Source organism: Falco biarmicus, chromosome 19, assembly GCF_023638135.1.
Source record: "Falco biarmicus isolate bFalBia1 chromosome 19, bFalBia1.pri, whole genome shotgun sequence".
Classification (NCBI taxonomy): domain Eukaryota; kingdom Metazoa; phylum Chordata; class Aves; order Falconiformes; family Falconidae; genus Falco; species Falco biarmicus.
In genome coordinates this window covers 2699896-2715281 of record NC_079306.1, presented here as the reverse complement: position 1 = coordinate 2715281, position 15386 = coordinate 2699896, and the positions used below count along the sequence as shown (strand labels likewise).

At 53.3% G+C, this 15386-nt stretch overlaps 1 protein-coding gene across 1 annotated transcript; it reads left to right on the top strand.

Annotated features, from left to right (window-relative positions):
- Window positions 1-233: 233 nt before the first annotated feature.
- MCL1 (MCL1 apoptosis regulator, BCL2 family member) lies at window positions 234-5106 on the top strand. Its single transcript, XM_056321999.1, has 3 exons — window positions 234-844; window positions 2600-2847; window positions 3344-5106. Exons 1-3 carry the CDS (start codon window positions 280-282, stop codon window positions 3458-3460), a joined length of 930 nt encoding a protein of 309 aa, XP_056177974.1. The 5' UTR covers window positions 234-279; the 3' UTR covers window positions 3461-5106.
- The last annotated feature ends 10280 nt before the right edge of the window (window positions 5107-15386 follow it).

Genomic DNA, 15386 nt, shown 5'->3' with positions numbered 1-15386 from the left:
GCCGCAGGAGACCCGGCGGGGTGACGCCTCTCCGCGGGGGCGGCGGGGGCTCTTTCGCCCTTTTTCACCCCGAAAAGCCCCGGCCTGGCGAGGCGTGACACCCACCCCCCCCCAGGCCGTGCCGGAAGCGGGGCCGGAAACGCGGCCGGAAGTGGACCCGGCGCGGCCTCGCTCCGCCCCCGTCGTGCCCCGCGTCGCGTCGCGTCACGTCACCGCCGCCATATAAGCGGCAGCGACGCTCACCCCCGCGCAGCTCGCCGTTCGTGCGCAGTGGCCGCCATGTTCGCTGTGAAGCGGAACGCCGTCATTGGCTTCAACCTCTACTGCGGTGGCGGCCTGGCCCTGGCGCCTGCCTCGCCCGGAGGGGGCCCGACGCCGCCGCCGCCCGCCGCCGCCCCCGCCACGGCCGCCGCCGCCGCTGAGGTGCCCTGGGCCGCCGCCAGTCGCCCCGAGGTACCCCGCACGCTGATTGGCCAGGCCGCAGCCCCCCGCTCGCTGATTGGCTGCGGCGCGGCCCCCCGCGCCGCGCTGCCCCCCGGCGGGCGGCCGGGCGCGCTGTGGAGCCCCGAGGAGGAGCTGGACGGCTGCGAGCCCGAGCCCGAGCGCGGCCCGGCGGGGGACTCGCTGCCCGGCCCGCCCGACGGGCTGCGGCAGGACTCGCTGGAGCTCATCAGCCGCTACCTGCGGGAGGCGGCGGGCGAGTCCGAGCCCGGCGCCAAGAAGCTTTTCCCGGGGCTGCTGGGCGGGCCTGGCCGGCCCGGCGATGCCGTGATGGAGAAGGCGCTGGAGACGCTGCGGAGAGTCGGCAACGGAGTGATGCAGAAGCACGAGCTCACCTTCCAGGGTGGGTGGTGGCGGGGGTGGGAGTGTGTGTGTGTGTGTCTGGGGTGGGGGCGCCTCGGGTCCGCTGCGGCTCCGTCTGGGACCTGCGTCGCCCCCCTTTGGAGGCGAGTTACGGCCCCGGTCCCGTCCGCCCCGCTATGGGGTCCCGCGGGATTTCGGGGGCTTTGCCGCTCGACGAGGGGGGCACTGGGATGTGGGGTCCCCGGGGATCCTGCTGCCTCTGCCGGGTGGGTGGGCTGCGGGCTGGAGCGAGGCCCCCGCGCCGTCCCCTCCTCAGAGCAGAGGGGAGGCCGCTCTGCGCTTTCTGGATAGGATGTGGCCCTGGTTTCGAGGTAGTTAGAATAGCTGAGGAGTGATTAAAAATGAAACTGAACTTTGCTCGGTTGGGAGGAAGAGAAAAAGTACTGGTAACGTGTGCAGAGGAGATAATCTGGTTACAGATTAGCCCCAGTTCCTCCTTGTGTCTTGCTTTTCTCGGCATGATGATACGCAAATAATCCCAAGCGTCCAAAGATTAGTTAGCTCAGGAGTTTAAATTTCTCATGCCCCAGGCTTGGGTGGAGTGGGGCTTCTGGGGGAGAAGTTCTCCAGGACAACGTACTTGGGTTATAGCTGTTTTAATGTATTTCGTCCACTTCTGATGAGTCCTAGAATAGCCCTAGAAACTTGAACCCCAGCGTCTGGGCTTGGATGAGCAGATGTTCCTGCTGCAGAGTGCCCTGGGAGTGGGCTGGAAGTGAAACCTGACCATTTTGGCCTGGTTTGGTGTAACTGGGAAATGAGTTGTGTTGGGGTGGTGGGGCTGAGCTTCCGGCCTCGGGGCTGGGGCTGGGGCAGCCCTGCAGTGTCTGATCCCAGATCAGGGTGGTGTCTGGCACAGAAGGGGAGTGTCTGCATTTCCTCCTGCAACAGCCTGTGGTGAAACGCCTGCCTTCTTGTAGGAGGATGTTCCAGCTTTTTCTGTGTGGCTTTTTATGTTGGTGTGTTGTGTGTGTGTTTTTTTTTTTAACTTTAACCACACAGGGCTTTGGTTTCATCCTTGTCTTCTTAGCTGTGCTGCTGTGAAAGACTGAGTTCAGTTACCCTGGTCAAATTCATATATGTGCTCATTGAACAAGCCATGCTTGGGAGGGATGTTTAGACCAATGTGAGCTGGTGTTGGTATCCGAGGCTTCTGTAGGGACGGTTACCTTCATGTGTGCTGAAAAGGAACTGGCTTCAGGAAGGCTTCCTGTTAGTTTGAAAAACAACAAGTAATGCCTTTCAGTTTCATAAAGGCTTGTCTTGTTTGCTTATTCATGAGGGGGCACTGCAGGTCAAACTGAGGAATTCTGTTGTTCCAGTCACTAAAACCACATTAATAAAACAGGGACACATCTGCCTGGCTGTAGGTGACTCTCTTTGGTTTTGGCTTGAGGGCAGGGGCTTGCACCAGGCTGCGAACCAGCTTCTGTGCTGTGGCTCTTGTGTGGTGGGCTTTACAGCCCTTGTGAGATAGAGGAGTATGACATGCACAGAGGTGACAGCTATGCCTGAGGTGGGGAGGAAGGAACTAGAAATCGGTTGTGGGCTGCTTTTTGTCTGGCCCAGGCAAGTGTGAGCAGCAGAGTGCTCTGCAGAAGCATGCAGGTTCTTGCTCTCCATCACTGACACTTGACAGTGACTCTTTCAGCTTTTGGACCTAGAGTGTGGGGGTTGCATCTTCTCACTGGTGGCGTTGTGTGTGTGCCTGCCTCTAAACCACCATCTCTTGCAGGAATGCTTCAGAAGTTGGACATCCAGAAAGAGGAAGATCTGCAGTCGGTGTGTGAAGTGGCTGCCCATGTGTTCAGTGATGGAGTAACAAACTGGGGTCGAGTGGTGACGCTAATCTCATTTGGTGCCTTTGTTGCAAAACACCTGAAAAGCATAAACCAGGAGAAGTGCATCAGCTCGCTGGCAAGGATCATCACGGATGCTCTCGTCTCATCTAAGCGCGAGTGGCTTATGAGTCAGGGAGGCTGGGTGAGTCACTGCCTGTCCTGAACACTGTGAGCTTTTCAGAACAATCCAATATTTTCCGACTTCTGTGACCTGCTCACTGACAACCACGTGTGTCAGCAAAGCACAGATATGACTCACTGCTCCAGTTAAAACCAGAGTCTGAAACATCTAGCCAGAGTTCTGGTGTTTCAGGAGCTCCTTACAGCAAGCTGCTTGAAGCAGTCTTGACCTAAAAATGTCCCCTGCCCAGCGTGGAGGGGGCAGCATTCCCAAACCTAAGTCAGTCCTGGGTGCACTGAGCTTCCTTGAAGCCGGTCCACAGCTGCTTTGGTGCTGTCTCCTGATTACCACCTCTGCGGGGTGGGCTGTGGCTGTAATGAGTCTGGGGGAGCACACTCAGTGAATGTGCTGGGCAGGCTGTACCCCGTCCCACTCTGCCAGGGGAAAAAGGCTTTCTGTGCCTCCCTGACAGAGAAGGGTGGCTGACAGGGAAGTGACTTTCCCTTCTTTCTCCTAGGATGGCTTTGTTGACTTCTTTCGAGTTGAGGACCTAGAAGGCAGCATCAGAAACATACTGATGGTGTTTGCAGGTGTGGCTGGACTGGGAGCAAGCTTGGCCTACATGATCCGGTGAGCCAGGGTGTGCTGCAGAGGGACAAAACTCTGGGTGGATTGGCTCTGTTTGGGGCTGGAGAGCTGATCACTTCCTCCTGTTGAGTACTTGCGAAGCTGGACTTGAGTGACCCAAGGAGAATACCTAGGCATCCCCTGAGCAATCCTTTCCTAAGAAGGAAGGTGTGATCCAGTCAGGTTGTGGGTACCGCTGAGGATTTATTGCTCTGGGAACAGAAAGTGGAAGAATTGATATTCTGCTTCTTTCAAGAGGATGATGACAGAATGCTCAAATGGACTGCTTCAGTTTTATCCCAGAGAGAACCGATCTGCTTAGTGGCAAGCCAGTGAGCACCAGCAGCTTTTGTCTGGACTGCAGCCTCCTGGGCTTGGCACGGCAGCTGTGCGTGGAGCAGATGTTTCAGGGTTGTGGGTTTCTGGAAATACCATCTTCTGCTGCTGGTGTCCTGCCTGAACTTGTGGCTTTTCTGTTGGAGCAGAAGCACTGAACACTGGGGTGTGAGCCTGTGCCTGCCCCCAGGTGCGCTGGTGAGCGGGCCTTTGGCCACTGCTGGCTCTGCACACATCCACCCTCTAGAAGTGGTAGAGCTGTGCCAGCAGCTGAGTCGTGTGACCTGCTGCCAGAACACGGGGTGCTGGAGCCCTGCGTGGCTCCTTCCCTCCCAGCAGGGCTTCAGCCAGGTCACTGTGCAGGCAGAGGGGTGTTGGGAGTGGGATGGGTGAGGTGGGGCTCAGGGTGGTAACCACAGCCAGCTGCAGCACAGCCACGTTGGCCTGTCTGGCTGATTTTGGCTATACTGGTGCAACTCGCCACACGCAGGCAGTTTAAAAATAGGGAGTGCATTTGTAAGTATGTAAAACCCCACATGGGGTGGGGAGGCTGTAGAGAACCTGTAAATATCTATAAATCTGTAAAATATGTACATTTTTACAGAGCTAATGATGCAAAAAGGAGGATTTTTGAATGTGGTAGAACTGCTTATGGGTGCACTGTACTTCATTCCTCATGTGAAGTAGCATTTTTGTGGCGAAGCCTTCTCCTGCCTTGACTCCAAGCAAGCCTTTCTCTGATGTACTTGAGCAACGTTGCTAGGGAGCGTGACAAGGATCAGTGGCCTGGTGGACTCGCTGTGCCCACAGCTTGCTGGCCACAGTTGATGTTTCTGTTTGTTTTAATCTTTTGTTTTGTGGGGTTTTTTTTTGGTTGTTCTACACCTCCTAGCGGGTGGGGAGCTGTGGAAGTTGGTATCTGTCACTTCCTTATCTTCACTTTGATCCTCTAAGCCATGAGCTGAACGAAGCTGATGTTTGAATGTAAATGTTCTGGAGCAGACTAAAACTTGTCAGCTCAGATCTGCAGCTTGTGCAAGTCCATTGGTGCCGGCCCTGGGCATGGTCCCTGGTCCCCAGCTGGTAGTATTGCTTCTTGGTGGGCTCACAGTGCTCATCTGCCTTGTGCCCTCTCTCCATGGGGGGTGGGACCCGGTCCTGCACAGCGAGGAACATCCTTGTCCACCGTGCTTGACCTGCAGCCTGAGTGATGCCTGATGGAAACCCAAGTGGAGAGCTAAAAGATGGTGCTATTGTCAGGCCTGCTTGTTTGTTGGACAAGCACTTAGTTTTGTCAATAAATGTCTTTTGTTCTCAGTCCTCTAGTGCAAAACTTGCAGTTTTCTGTAATGAGATGCTGATGTGTTAAATGCTCCTGCTCTGCTTTGCTGGTGTGGGCCTGTTTGCATGGGTGCTGCCTGTGGGGTGGCCTCTTATTAGAAAGCCTGTGGGCTGTGGAAAACTGCTCTGGGTGTCCTGTGTCACCTGCTGGGGCTCCCCAGAGCCGCTGCACCGTGTAGGTGGGTGGGGGAAGGCCGCGGTGCCTTGTGCTCGCTGCCTGCTCGGGCAGCTCTTCTCGTGGTGCGGTGGCTCTGGGTGCCGGCGGCCGGGGCTGTCACCCTCGGTGTCAGTGAGGCGGGGGCCGCACCCCCACTAGGGGGGACATCCCGCACCGGGGGGTGAGCCCCTCCCGCGGGGGGGACGCTCTGTGTGGCTCCAGTTGTCTGGTGTTAGGCTTAGCCCTCTGCCCGGGCAGTGCAAGTGGGTGTTACAGGTGCCGAGGGGGCTTCTTTGGGGGGGGGGGGTGGAGGTGGGGAGCATCTGCTACCCCCTGAGCCCCGGTTCCCGCGGGCAGGGGATGGGGGCGGCAGCCCCGTCCCGGTTCCCGCGGGCGGGGGTCGCAGGCCGTGGTCGGGCAGGGGTCTGGCGAAGCGCTTCCCCCGCCGGGACCGGCCCTGCTGCAGGAGCCTGGGCTGAAAAAGCCCCCCAGGGTCTGGGCGGCGGGGGCAGGCTCCTGCGGCGCTGGCTGCCCGGAGCCGCTGGCGGCTCAGCCCGGCCGTGCCGCTGCTGCCGAGTGGGGTGTGGGGGGGTGGTTGTTTTTGTTGGTTTTAAAACTTTTTTTTTTTTTTCCCTTTAAATGCCGCGTCTTTGCGGGCTATTTTGGGCCTGTGCAGCCCCCCCCTTCCCCCCCCGGGTGCTGCGGGGCTCTCATGCAAAGCTGGGCCTTTGCCATGGAAACATGCAAAGGGCCGGGGGTGGGGGTGGGGGTGGGGGGGTGCTGGCGCTTCCTGGAAGCCGCCGCGCTCCGGTAGCGCCTGGCGCGGCGCCGATAAACCCGACGCTTCCTCTTCCTCCTCGGGCTGGGCTTTTCGCAGAAGCCGGCTCCGACTTCCACGAACCTTTTGTGTAAATAAGGGGTGGGGTGGGGGATTTAAAGGGGCCGCTGTGCTGATGGGGGGCCGGGGGGGGCGCAGGGCGGCTGGGGGTCCTCCTTCACCCGGGACCCCTGAGGAGAGGGGCGGGTGTTTCTCGCCTCCGGCTGGGCTGTGGGGCGATGCCTGCGGTTGGAAAAGCAGCACCCTCCCCTCCTGCTGCTCCGCACCGAACGGGTCCGAGCCAGGATCCGGCCCCGCTGGCAGAGAAGGCTCTCGAAAGCTCTTATTGACCTGGGGGGGGGGGGGCGCATGCAAATGCAGAAAATCCCCGGGCTGGGCGAAAAAAACCCCAATTTCTGCCCATTTCTGGCTCGGTGGCCCCAGTCGTGCGTTGGGGTTGGGATAATATTTGATGTTATTTCTCGGGACGGGAGCCTGGGCTGCTTGTAGCCCAAATGGGTCTTTTTCCAGGGGGGTCCGGGAGGTTGTGGGGTTCCTCGTGGCTGCCCTCCTGTCTTGCTGGCACAGCACCTCAACTCGTAACCCGCCCTGGGGGGCGCCCCGCCCCCCCCCCGCTCCCCCTGTCTGTGGGGCGGCGGGTGCAGCCCCCTCTCGGAACCGCTGTATTGGGGGGGGGGGGGGGCGGCAGTGCGGAGCTGGGTCCGTGGGGAGCCCGTGGGGGTTGAGTCAGGCAAGTCCTGGCAGGTACAGGACACCCCCGCCCCCCCCTTGGGAACAAAGCCCTTGAAAGAGAGGCTGTGTGGGGAGAGGGGCTTCCTCGAGCAGCACTGACACCCCCCCCCCCAACGGCCCCGGGGTTATCGGGGTGCCCACAGGTGGGTGCTGGGAACCGCCCCCCCAGCTCCCTGCGATTGTCCCCGCGGGGGGGCGCCGGGCCGGGGCCGGGGTCCTCATTTGGGCCGCCCTGAGCGGTTCGTGTCGGGTTCGGCGGCCGGGGGCTTCCCAGCGCGCTCCCGTAACGCGCCCCCCGGGCCTCAGCGCCCCCCCCCCGCAGCAGCCCGGCCCCGCTGCCCCCCCCCGTCCCCCCCCGCGGCCCCGCCCAGCGACACGGGCCGTGACAGTTTACGGGGAAGTCACGTGGGCGCCTTCCGGGAACCCGGGCGTCCGGTGCCCATCCCCCGCCCTGGGGTGACACCGGGGGGGGCCCTGCCGGTGAACCTCCTCCTCCTCCTCGCCTGGACGCCTCAGTCCCCGTCGCCGGCGTGGGGGCTGTGGGGGTTGGGCAGGGGGTGTGTGCTGAGCGTGGCGGTGTAAGCTGTGAGCGTGGGGGCAGGGGTGCTCGTGGGGAGGCATATTGGGGGTTGGTGGGTGTAGGGCAGGGGGGGTGTACGGGTTGTGGGGGGGCTCCCCAGTTACAGGGTTTTGAAGGTGGGGGGGCGCGGGAGTGAGCGTGGTGTTACTCAAATGCAAGTCCGCTCCTGGCGTGTGATAAAGCCAGTTGTACACACCCAGGTGAGACACTGTTTTATTACGGAGTTGTGCAAGTCTGGATGCTGGCAAGCAAAGCTGGCAAAGAAAACTAGTGAGCAAAGCTGGCGAGCAAAGCTAGTGAGCAAGGCCAACGAGCAACGCTGGTGAGCAAAGCTGACAAGGAAAGCTGACGAGCAAGGCCGGCGAGCAACACTGGTGAGCACAGCTAGTATCCCAACTTGCACAACCCCATAATAAAACAGTATCTTGCCTGGGTGCGTATGACTGGTTTCATTGCACGCCGGGAGCGGACTCGCGTTTCAGTGACACCAGCTCTGGCGACCCTGGAGGGCCCTGGCTGAGCCCTGCCTGGCTGGGCTGGCTGCAGGCGGCGAGGTGCTGGTCGGGGGGGCTCCATGGATTCCTCTCCCTTGCTGGGCGGTAAGCAACTCTGAGGTGCAGTGCCAAACCCGAGATGCCCTATTTGTATTGAATACGTATAAATGCTTGTTTGTTTGAATTTGGTTTTTGGATAACTAATCTCTACGTAAGTTGCTGCACCAGGATCGCAGCAGGAGCTTAAAAGAGCTGGTACATGTAGATTCAGTGAGTTGGTGAACTCCAGCTGAGTGTGTGTAGGCCTAGATAAAGAGATTCTTTTTGAGCAACTATTATAAAGTGGGAACCAGTTTACCAAAATACCACCCCGTACCCCTTTAGGATGCATCCTTACCTGTTGGAATAAGTTTGGGGGAGACCCATGACAAAAGAAGAATAGAAACATTGTCCTCTGTGGTGGCTGATGTGTAAGTTGGAGGATGAGGAGAGTTGGCTGAAAATGGAACCTTGAATTACAGTACTATATTGCAATTAATATTGTTTTGCAGGAGATTAAAAAAATGGGATGAAGTACCATATGTTGGTCTTTTTTTCTCTCTACGTAATAATTACGAGATAAGAAATATAGGCTACTGAATACTGATCCAAATGGAATATGTGTGCTAGCAGAAAGTGGGAAAAAGGAGTTGCAATGTTGCGTAGCATGTGAAATAGGGAGAGGCTGTTTTCAGAAGAGTGAGGAGGATGAGGATGTTAAATTGTTAGTTGCTAAATGGGAAATAGAAACCGTTGCTGAAAGTAGCAGCAGTAGTAGTGCTTCTGTGGAAGATCCAGCTATAGGGCCCAGGTCTGAGACCTTCAGCCCAGTACCTGGAAGAATGAGAGCACAACCACCAGTAGCACAAGCCCCACTGAGGCAAGCTATGGTACTGGAAGGATTACTGGTATTCGTACATGTTTTGTTTACTACTTCTGATCTGCTAAATCGGAAAGGGTCAGTAGGACCTTATAGGAAAAATCTGGATAAAATGCATTGAATGGTGGAAACTATTCTGATGAACCACAGTCCAGTTGGGGAACATGTACAAACTGTTGAGTACCCTCTTCGTTCCTGAAGAAAGGAGACTGGTGTTAGACAAAGCTCAGGAGGAAAATGAGAGGCAGAATGCATGAAATGACCCAGCCTTATTTATGCCTAAACCAGAACCTAACTGGGACACTAATAGTGGGGAAGGAAGGGCAATAATTAAGCAGTATCAACAATTAATTCCGTGTGGAGCATGGCATGGAGTCCCAAAACAAAAGAATCTGGCCTAATTGTACGAGGTTAAAACAAGACCTAATCTAAAATCCATCAGCCGTTAATGAAAAGCTGTGTGAGGCTGCAAGAAAAGGGATGGATTTGGATCTGGAGAATCCAAATATTAAAATGATGTTTAACATGCTTTTTATTGGATAACTGCCCCCTGATATTTGTAAGAGAGTACAGAAAGTAGATGAGGCTGGGGGGTGACCATTTTTCAGTTGACTGAAATTGCATATGAAGTATATAATAGTTAGGATGAAATAGAAAAGAAGGAGAAGCAGAAAGAAAAATGTAGACACCAAAACCGTCAAGCTAACTTGCCGGCAGCTGCTATAGCGCAGGGAAATAGAGGTAAAGGAGGAAATTTTAGAGGTAGGGGCCGAGGATGGGGATTCACACCACATCCTATGGGAGCCGCCATAGGGGTAACTCAATGTGCCTGTTGTAAGAAGGGGGGACACTGGGAAGCTTGCTGCCTGTTATTGGAAGGGCAGGCACAGACAGCAACAAAAGGGGGCCTTCCCCCACAGCAGATTTATTACTGCTAGAAAATTATGATATGGAATGAAGGTGATGGGGGGTGAGCTTAGAGGCATCCCCAGCAGATCCCCTGGTTCCAGTAAAGCTGGGGAACAAAACCATAGACTTGTTATAGATACAGGAGCAACTTGTTCCATAGTAACTAGTTGTAGGAGGCCTCTCAATGAATTTAATATGTTGGTTGTTGGGGTTACTGGAAAGCGAGAATTAAGGCTGGTTTTGAAACAGTGGAATGTCAAATTGGAGTTAGAACTTTAACACATGAGTTCTTGTGTATGCTGGAATGCCCTGTACCTCTTTTAGGTCAGGATTTACTTGTTAAACTACAGGCTCAAATAATGTTTTCTGAGAATTCTATTCAGTTGCATATCCCATCAGAAAACGCCTGGAAGGTGCAAATGTATCTGCTGCAAGGGGAACAGTGAAGCAAACTGGAAATCTCCAGAGAAATCCTGGATGCTGTATTTCTGTTGGTGTGGGCGACTGCAGTACCAGGGAAAGCTAACACCCCACTGATAAAGGTAGAATGGAAACAGAACTCCAGACTGGTAAGAAAAAACCAATGTCATATGAAAATGAAAGCAAAAATTGGATTAGAGACTTTGATAAATGAATTCATGCAATATGGACTTTTAATCAGAAAATAATAATCCCATCTTGCCAGTGAAAAAGCCACATTCTACAGAATACCAATTGGTGCACGACTTGAGAGCAGCTAATGGACTGGTGGTAGGTGTCCATCCCGTGGTGCCGAGCCCCTACCATCTTTTGACAAATGTAGTGGGGAATGATGTCTGTTTCACTTCTAGATTTGAAATGTGCCTTATTCTGCATACCCCTCGATTCGGGAAGCCAAGAAGCTCTTTTCTTTTGAATGGGAAAGTCCCACCACAGGAAGAAAGATGGAGCTTTGCCGGACAGTCCTACCGCGAGGTATTAAAAAGTAGTCCTACCTTGTTGGGTAACGTACTGACAAAAGAGTTAGCAGCTTGGTAAGTAAGAATCCAGATGTGGCTGTGTTACAATATGTTGATATTTTGTTGGGAACTGAGATGGAGCAACAATGTATTGAAGCCTCAATTTGTTTGTTAATTTTTTGGGGAATGGCTGGATATCCAGTCTCCCAGAAGAAGGTTCAGTTGGTCAAGATGACTGTTGCATATCTTGGGTTTGAAATATCCCAAGGGGAATGTAAACTAAGCAGTGAAAGAAAGTAAGCCATTTGTAAGATTGCACCCCCATGAGCAAAAAGGGAATGCAGAGGATTCCTTGGAATGACCAGGTGGTGTAGAATTTGGATCCTGAATTTTGGACTTATGGCTAAACCATTATATGAGGCCATAAAAGGGCCAGGGAATGTATTAGAATGGATTCCTGAATGTCAAAAAGGATTTGATGATATTAAAGAGGCATTAATGGAAGCTCCAGCACCAGGATAACGTGATTTGGATAAGCCATTTGCCCTGTATGTACATGAAGGATTCCATACCGCCTTGGGGGTTTTGCCTCAAGTGTTGGGGGAATGGAAAGGGCTTATTTTTCTAAACACTTGGATCAAGTGAGTAAGGGATGGCCAGCCTGTCTCCGTGCCGTGGCCGCAACTGTGCTACTGATTCAAGAAGCAAGAAAACTCACTTTGGGACAAAAGATCACTGTATTTGTACGACATGCTGTGAGCTCAGTGCTGGAACGACGCGGACTTAATAATCCTGGTTATCACCATTGGTTATCACCTAGTAGAATGATCCAGTATAAAGCAGTGTTTATGATTGGAACTGGAGGTCTAAGTTTAAAGGTAACAACCTCTTTGAATCCTGCCGCTTTGCTGGTGGTATCTGATGGTACAAACTGAGAGCATGACTGTGTATTAACTATCGAACAAGTCTTTTCCAGCAGGCCAGATACAAAGGATGTTCCACCGAAAAATCTGGAGGGGACCGTCCACACAGAAGTGGTTTTACCCTGAATGGGGAATGTGATCCAGATACGCAGTGAGGATGTGATTGAATCACAGCCCTTGGCATCAAGTACTTCAGCACAAAAAAGCTGAATTAATTGCCTTAACTAGAGCTTTGGAATTGTCACAGGATAATCAAGCCAGTATATATACTGACCCTAAATACGTCTTTGGAGTGATACATGCACATGGGGCAATTTGGAGAGAGAGAGAACTTCTAACATCACAAGGGTCACCTATTAAGCACGGATCAGAAGTACTGAAATTACTAGAAGTGGTTCAGAAACCTCAGAAGGTGGCCATAATTAATTGCAGGGCTCACGGACCTGGACGTACGAGGTCATACAAGGGAATTGTAAGGCTGATGAAACAGCAGAGCGGCCCACAGAGCAGTAATGGGAGCGCCCTGATTCCTCAAAACGTCATGAGAACTGAAGTGCCCGAATACGATGAAAAAGAGAATAAATTGGCTAAAACGCTAAAATGTCTAAGGACTTCCAGGCAGGTGGTGGGTGACATCTGCTGGGCAGTGTTTGGTAACAGCGCCCATGATTCAGAAGTTGCTGCAGCAGGCATGCGCAGGAGCTCCCGTATGCTGTAATTGCAAGCATTGGGAGAGATGCAGCAGAGCCAAAGGTTCAAAGCTATGCTGATCAAATAGTAAAACAGTGTGTAATATGTTATAAAAATAATCCTAAAATGGAATTAAGACCTCCACCTGGAGAGGTAAAGGAAGGGAATATTCTGGGAGAATATTGGCAGATTGATTTTTCTGAATTACCAGATGCATTAATTATAAATATCTCTTGGTATTGGTAGATGCTTTTTCAGGATGGCCTGAAGCTTTCCTGTGCTGGACCAACCGAGCTAGAAAGGTAATGAAGAAATTATTAAATGAGATTATACCAAGATTTGGAGTTCCAAGTGAGGCCTTATTGGACAGAGGCTCACATTTTATTTCTAGGGCTGAAACAAAAGCCTCTGGATCCTGACCTTTTTGACCTGGTGTTGCTTTCATGTGTCAAGGGCTGGATTTTCTGCGTGAAGCCTCCCAGCTGATCTCAAAGGGAGGTTGCCGAAACGCAGGGACTGGGGCTTTGTGGACAACATACACACCTTTCAGACCCCATCAAAACTATCCAGATTCTGCAAAAACTCCCACATTTAACTTACATCAAATAATCCGTGCACATAACTGCCTGTGTTGCCAGAAATCCCGCAGGACCACAAAGCTCACTTTGCCAGGGGCCATCAGGATCCACCCCAACCCCGGAAAACCCCACTGCTCACCTCATAGCTGTGGGCTGATCCAACAAAAACCTTCCCAATGTCCAGCTGGTCAAAGCTGAAGCACAGCTGGGGCCCTATGCCGCTCCCTTTGATGCGCAGGGGCAGCCTGGTCTCACGGCCTGGGGAGAGGTTGCCATGTCAGTACCAGAATTCCTTCAGTTCGCCTGGATTTTCCAGGCAGCCTCAGAGCCAGACGCTGACTCCGGGCTGGGTGGCACCAGCACTAGGTGCTCCGCGAGAAGATACAGGACCCCTCTCTTCCCTCAGCAGATAAACTTTGGGGCTGGTTTCTAACTTCTGACAGAGCCCTTGGGCTGGTTTGTAGCTTAGCAATCACTTTGCACCCTGAGAAAGTGATGCTGCGAATAAAATGTGATTTCGGAATTCCTTCCCGTGCACTTAGACAAGCTTTGAAATCTGTTCAGTGAAGGCACAAATCTCACAGAACAGAACCGGAGATAAAAATCTGCTGTCTGTATCGCTGCCATCAGAGACAACCGCACAGGAGCTGAGAAGGAAGAGCCCAAGCAAGGCCCAGCAGCCAGCTGACAGTGATACCCAAGCAGCCTGCTGGCAGCGATGTGTGCACCCGAGTGAGCGCTGCCTCAAGCAGGCAGAGCATCTCAGCCACCACCTGCACCTAACGTAGGGCTCCGTACCGGGGTGCTCCAAGGCTCGCCGCCTGCAGCAGCGCTTTGTTAAGACGGGGCTTTACGGTCTCCAGAGAGCTGCACTCACCTGTTCCCACCATCAAACCAAGAGCTCAGCTTTGTAAAGATGCCTCACCTGAAGGATGCTGAGCAGTTACGGAAAAGCAGCCTCCTCATTACTGAAACCAGATAAGCTCTAAGTGTACTGCTAACACACATATCCCTTGCTGCAAAGGCAACTGAGACCACAAGGCTTACAGCGGAACTCCAAGATGCTGATTTTCTTCCTTAAGTCTGCTAAGATGGCATAGTGCAGGATCTTTCAGTCTGAAGGCTCTCTTGAACCATTGGAGCAGCCTAAAGTGCCTGAATTCTAGCTCAGATTTTGGCTTAGGTCACCCTGCCATCCCATTCTACTCTTGTACGGAAAGCGAGTAGCACAAGGAGCGGAAGAAAGCCCCAGAAGTTGTACACAACCGTCACTGTGGCTTTTGTGCAAAACTATTCCTCTCTCCTTCGAGCTCCATTTGTGTGACACCCACCATTAACTAAAGCTTAGGGATTGAAAGTTATTTTCTTTTCTTATAAAAGTCTGCTGCTTAGTCATTCCAGAATGTCCAATCCAACTTCTTATTGCAAAGAGCAGCCCACGTGTGAGTAGATCTCAACTCGGAAAAAACCCTCCTGGAACAGCCTTTTCAACGATCGCTGACTTTGGTCCTGCAACCATGGCATGGGGATGTTTGATCATGTCCAAAGCCAGAAAGGAAGAGCTAGGGAGCTTTTGCTGAATTCAGTGGGTTTTAAGTGGATCCAGCCAAAGCCCAGCTGACAGCAGAGATGAGTTACACTTCACAGCTCAGGCACGCATCAGAGGGCTGTGTACTTCTATTGCACAGACACCCGAAAAGAGGCAGTACTGAGTGCTCACTGTTCAGAAGATTTTTCCATCTTGCATCACATGTGGCTTAATTTTCATTAAAAACTTGACATTCTAAACCATCAGAGCTCTTAGGAAATGAAAAAGATTTCCAAGGGACAAGTTTTCTCCATAATCATGGGTGAGGCACGTCCCATGGCCACTATCATCAAAAAAATATCAATGGCAGTTCTTTCCCTTCTGCAGCAGGCCCTCAGCCTCTCCTGGAAGGTCTGCGGAAGCTATCCTTTCTTCTACCCCTACATTGATGCTGGAACTTTAGGAAACCCTGGGAGTTTTGCGCTCTCTCCTTCCAGGTGAGCCTCAGAGAGTGCTCTCCTGAAATGAGGAGGAGCAGAGTAAAATACAGACCATTCAGGACAGCTGAGAGAAAAAGAAAGAAAAAAGAGAGTATGTCCTGCTCCTCGCTAGCAGCTGGGGCTTCCAGGAGCACCCAGCCGCTGCCCAAGGCTTGGGTACCCCGGGCTGGGACCGTGTGATGCCCCCACCACAGCATGTCCCAGAGCACATGGACCAGGGCATGGAGGGGCCGCAGCCTCCTTGTCCTCAGTCCCAAAGCCACACCTGGTTCTGTGGAGTGAGAATTTGGATCTCAGTCGGGTTAACACCTTGGCACATCATGGAGGGATTACAACTCGGCATTCAAAGAAATAGGGGTGTGGGTGGCCCAACAGCACAGAACTGTTTCCCAAGTCCCTAACTTCTGCTGCTTTCTGGCACTCATTTTTTTTGCCCACAGAATGTCCCCAGGTTTTGAGGTTGGTTTTGA

What these genes read in the sequence shown, in the direction of transcription:
- MCL1 (XM_056321999.1), top strand. Translation starts at nt 280, where the DNA reads ATGTTCGCTGTGAAGCGGAACGCCGTCATTGGCTTCAACCTCTACTGC. An exon ending in GCACGAGCTCACCTTCCAGG is followed by an intron (nt 845 to 2,599) that starts GTGGGTGGTGGC and finishes CATCTCTTGCAG; the next exon opens with GAATGCTTCAGAAGTTGGAC. An exon ending in TTATGAGTCAGGGAGGCTGG is followed by an intron (nt 2,848 to 3,343) that starts GTGAGTCACTGC and finishes TCTTTCTCCTAG; the next exon opens with GATGGCTTTGTTGACTTCTT.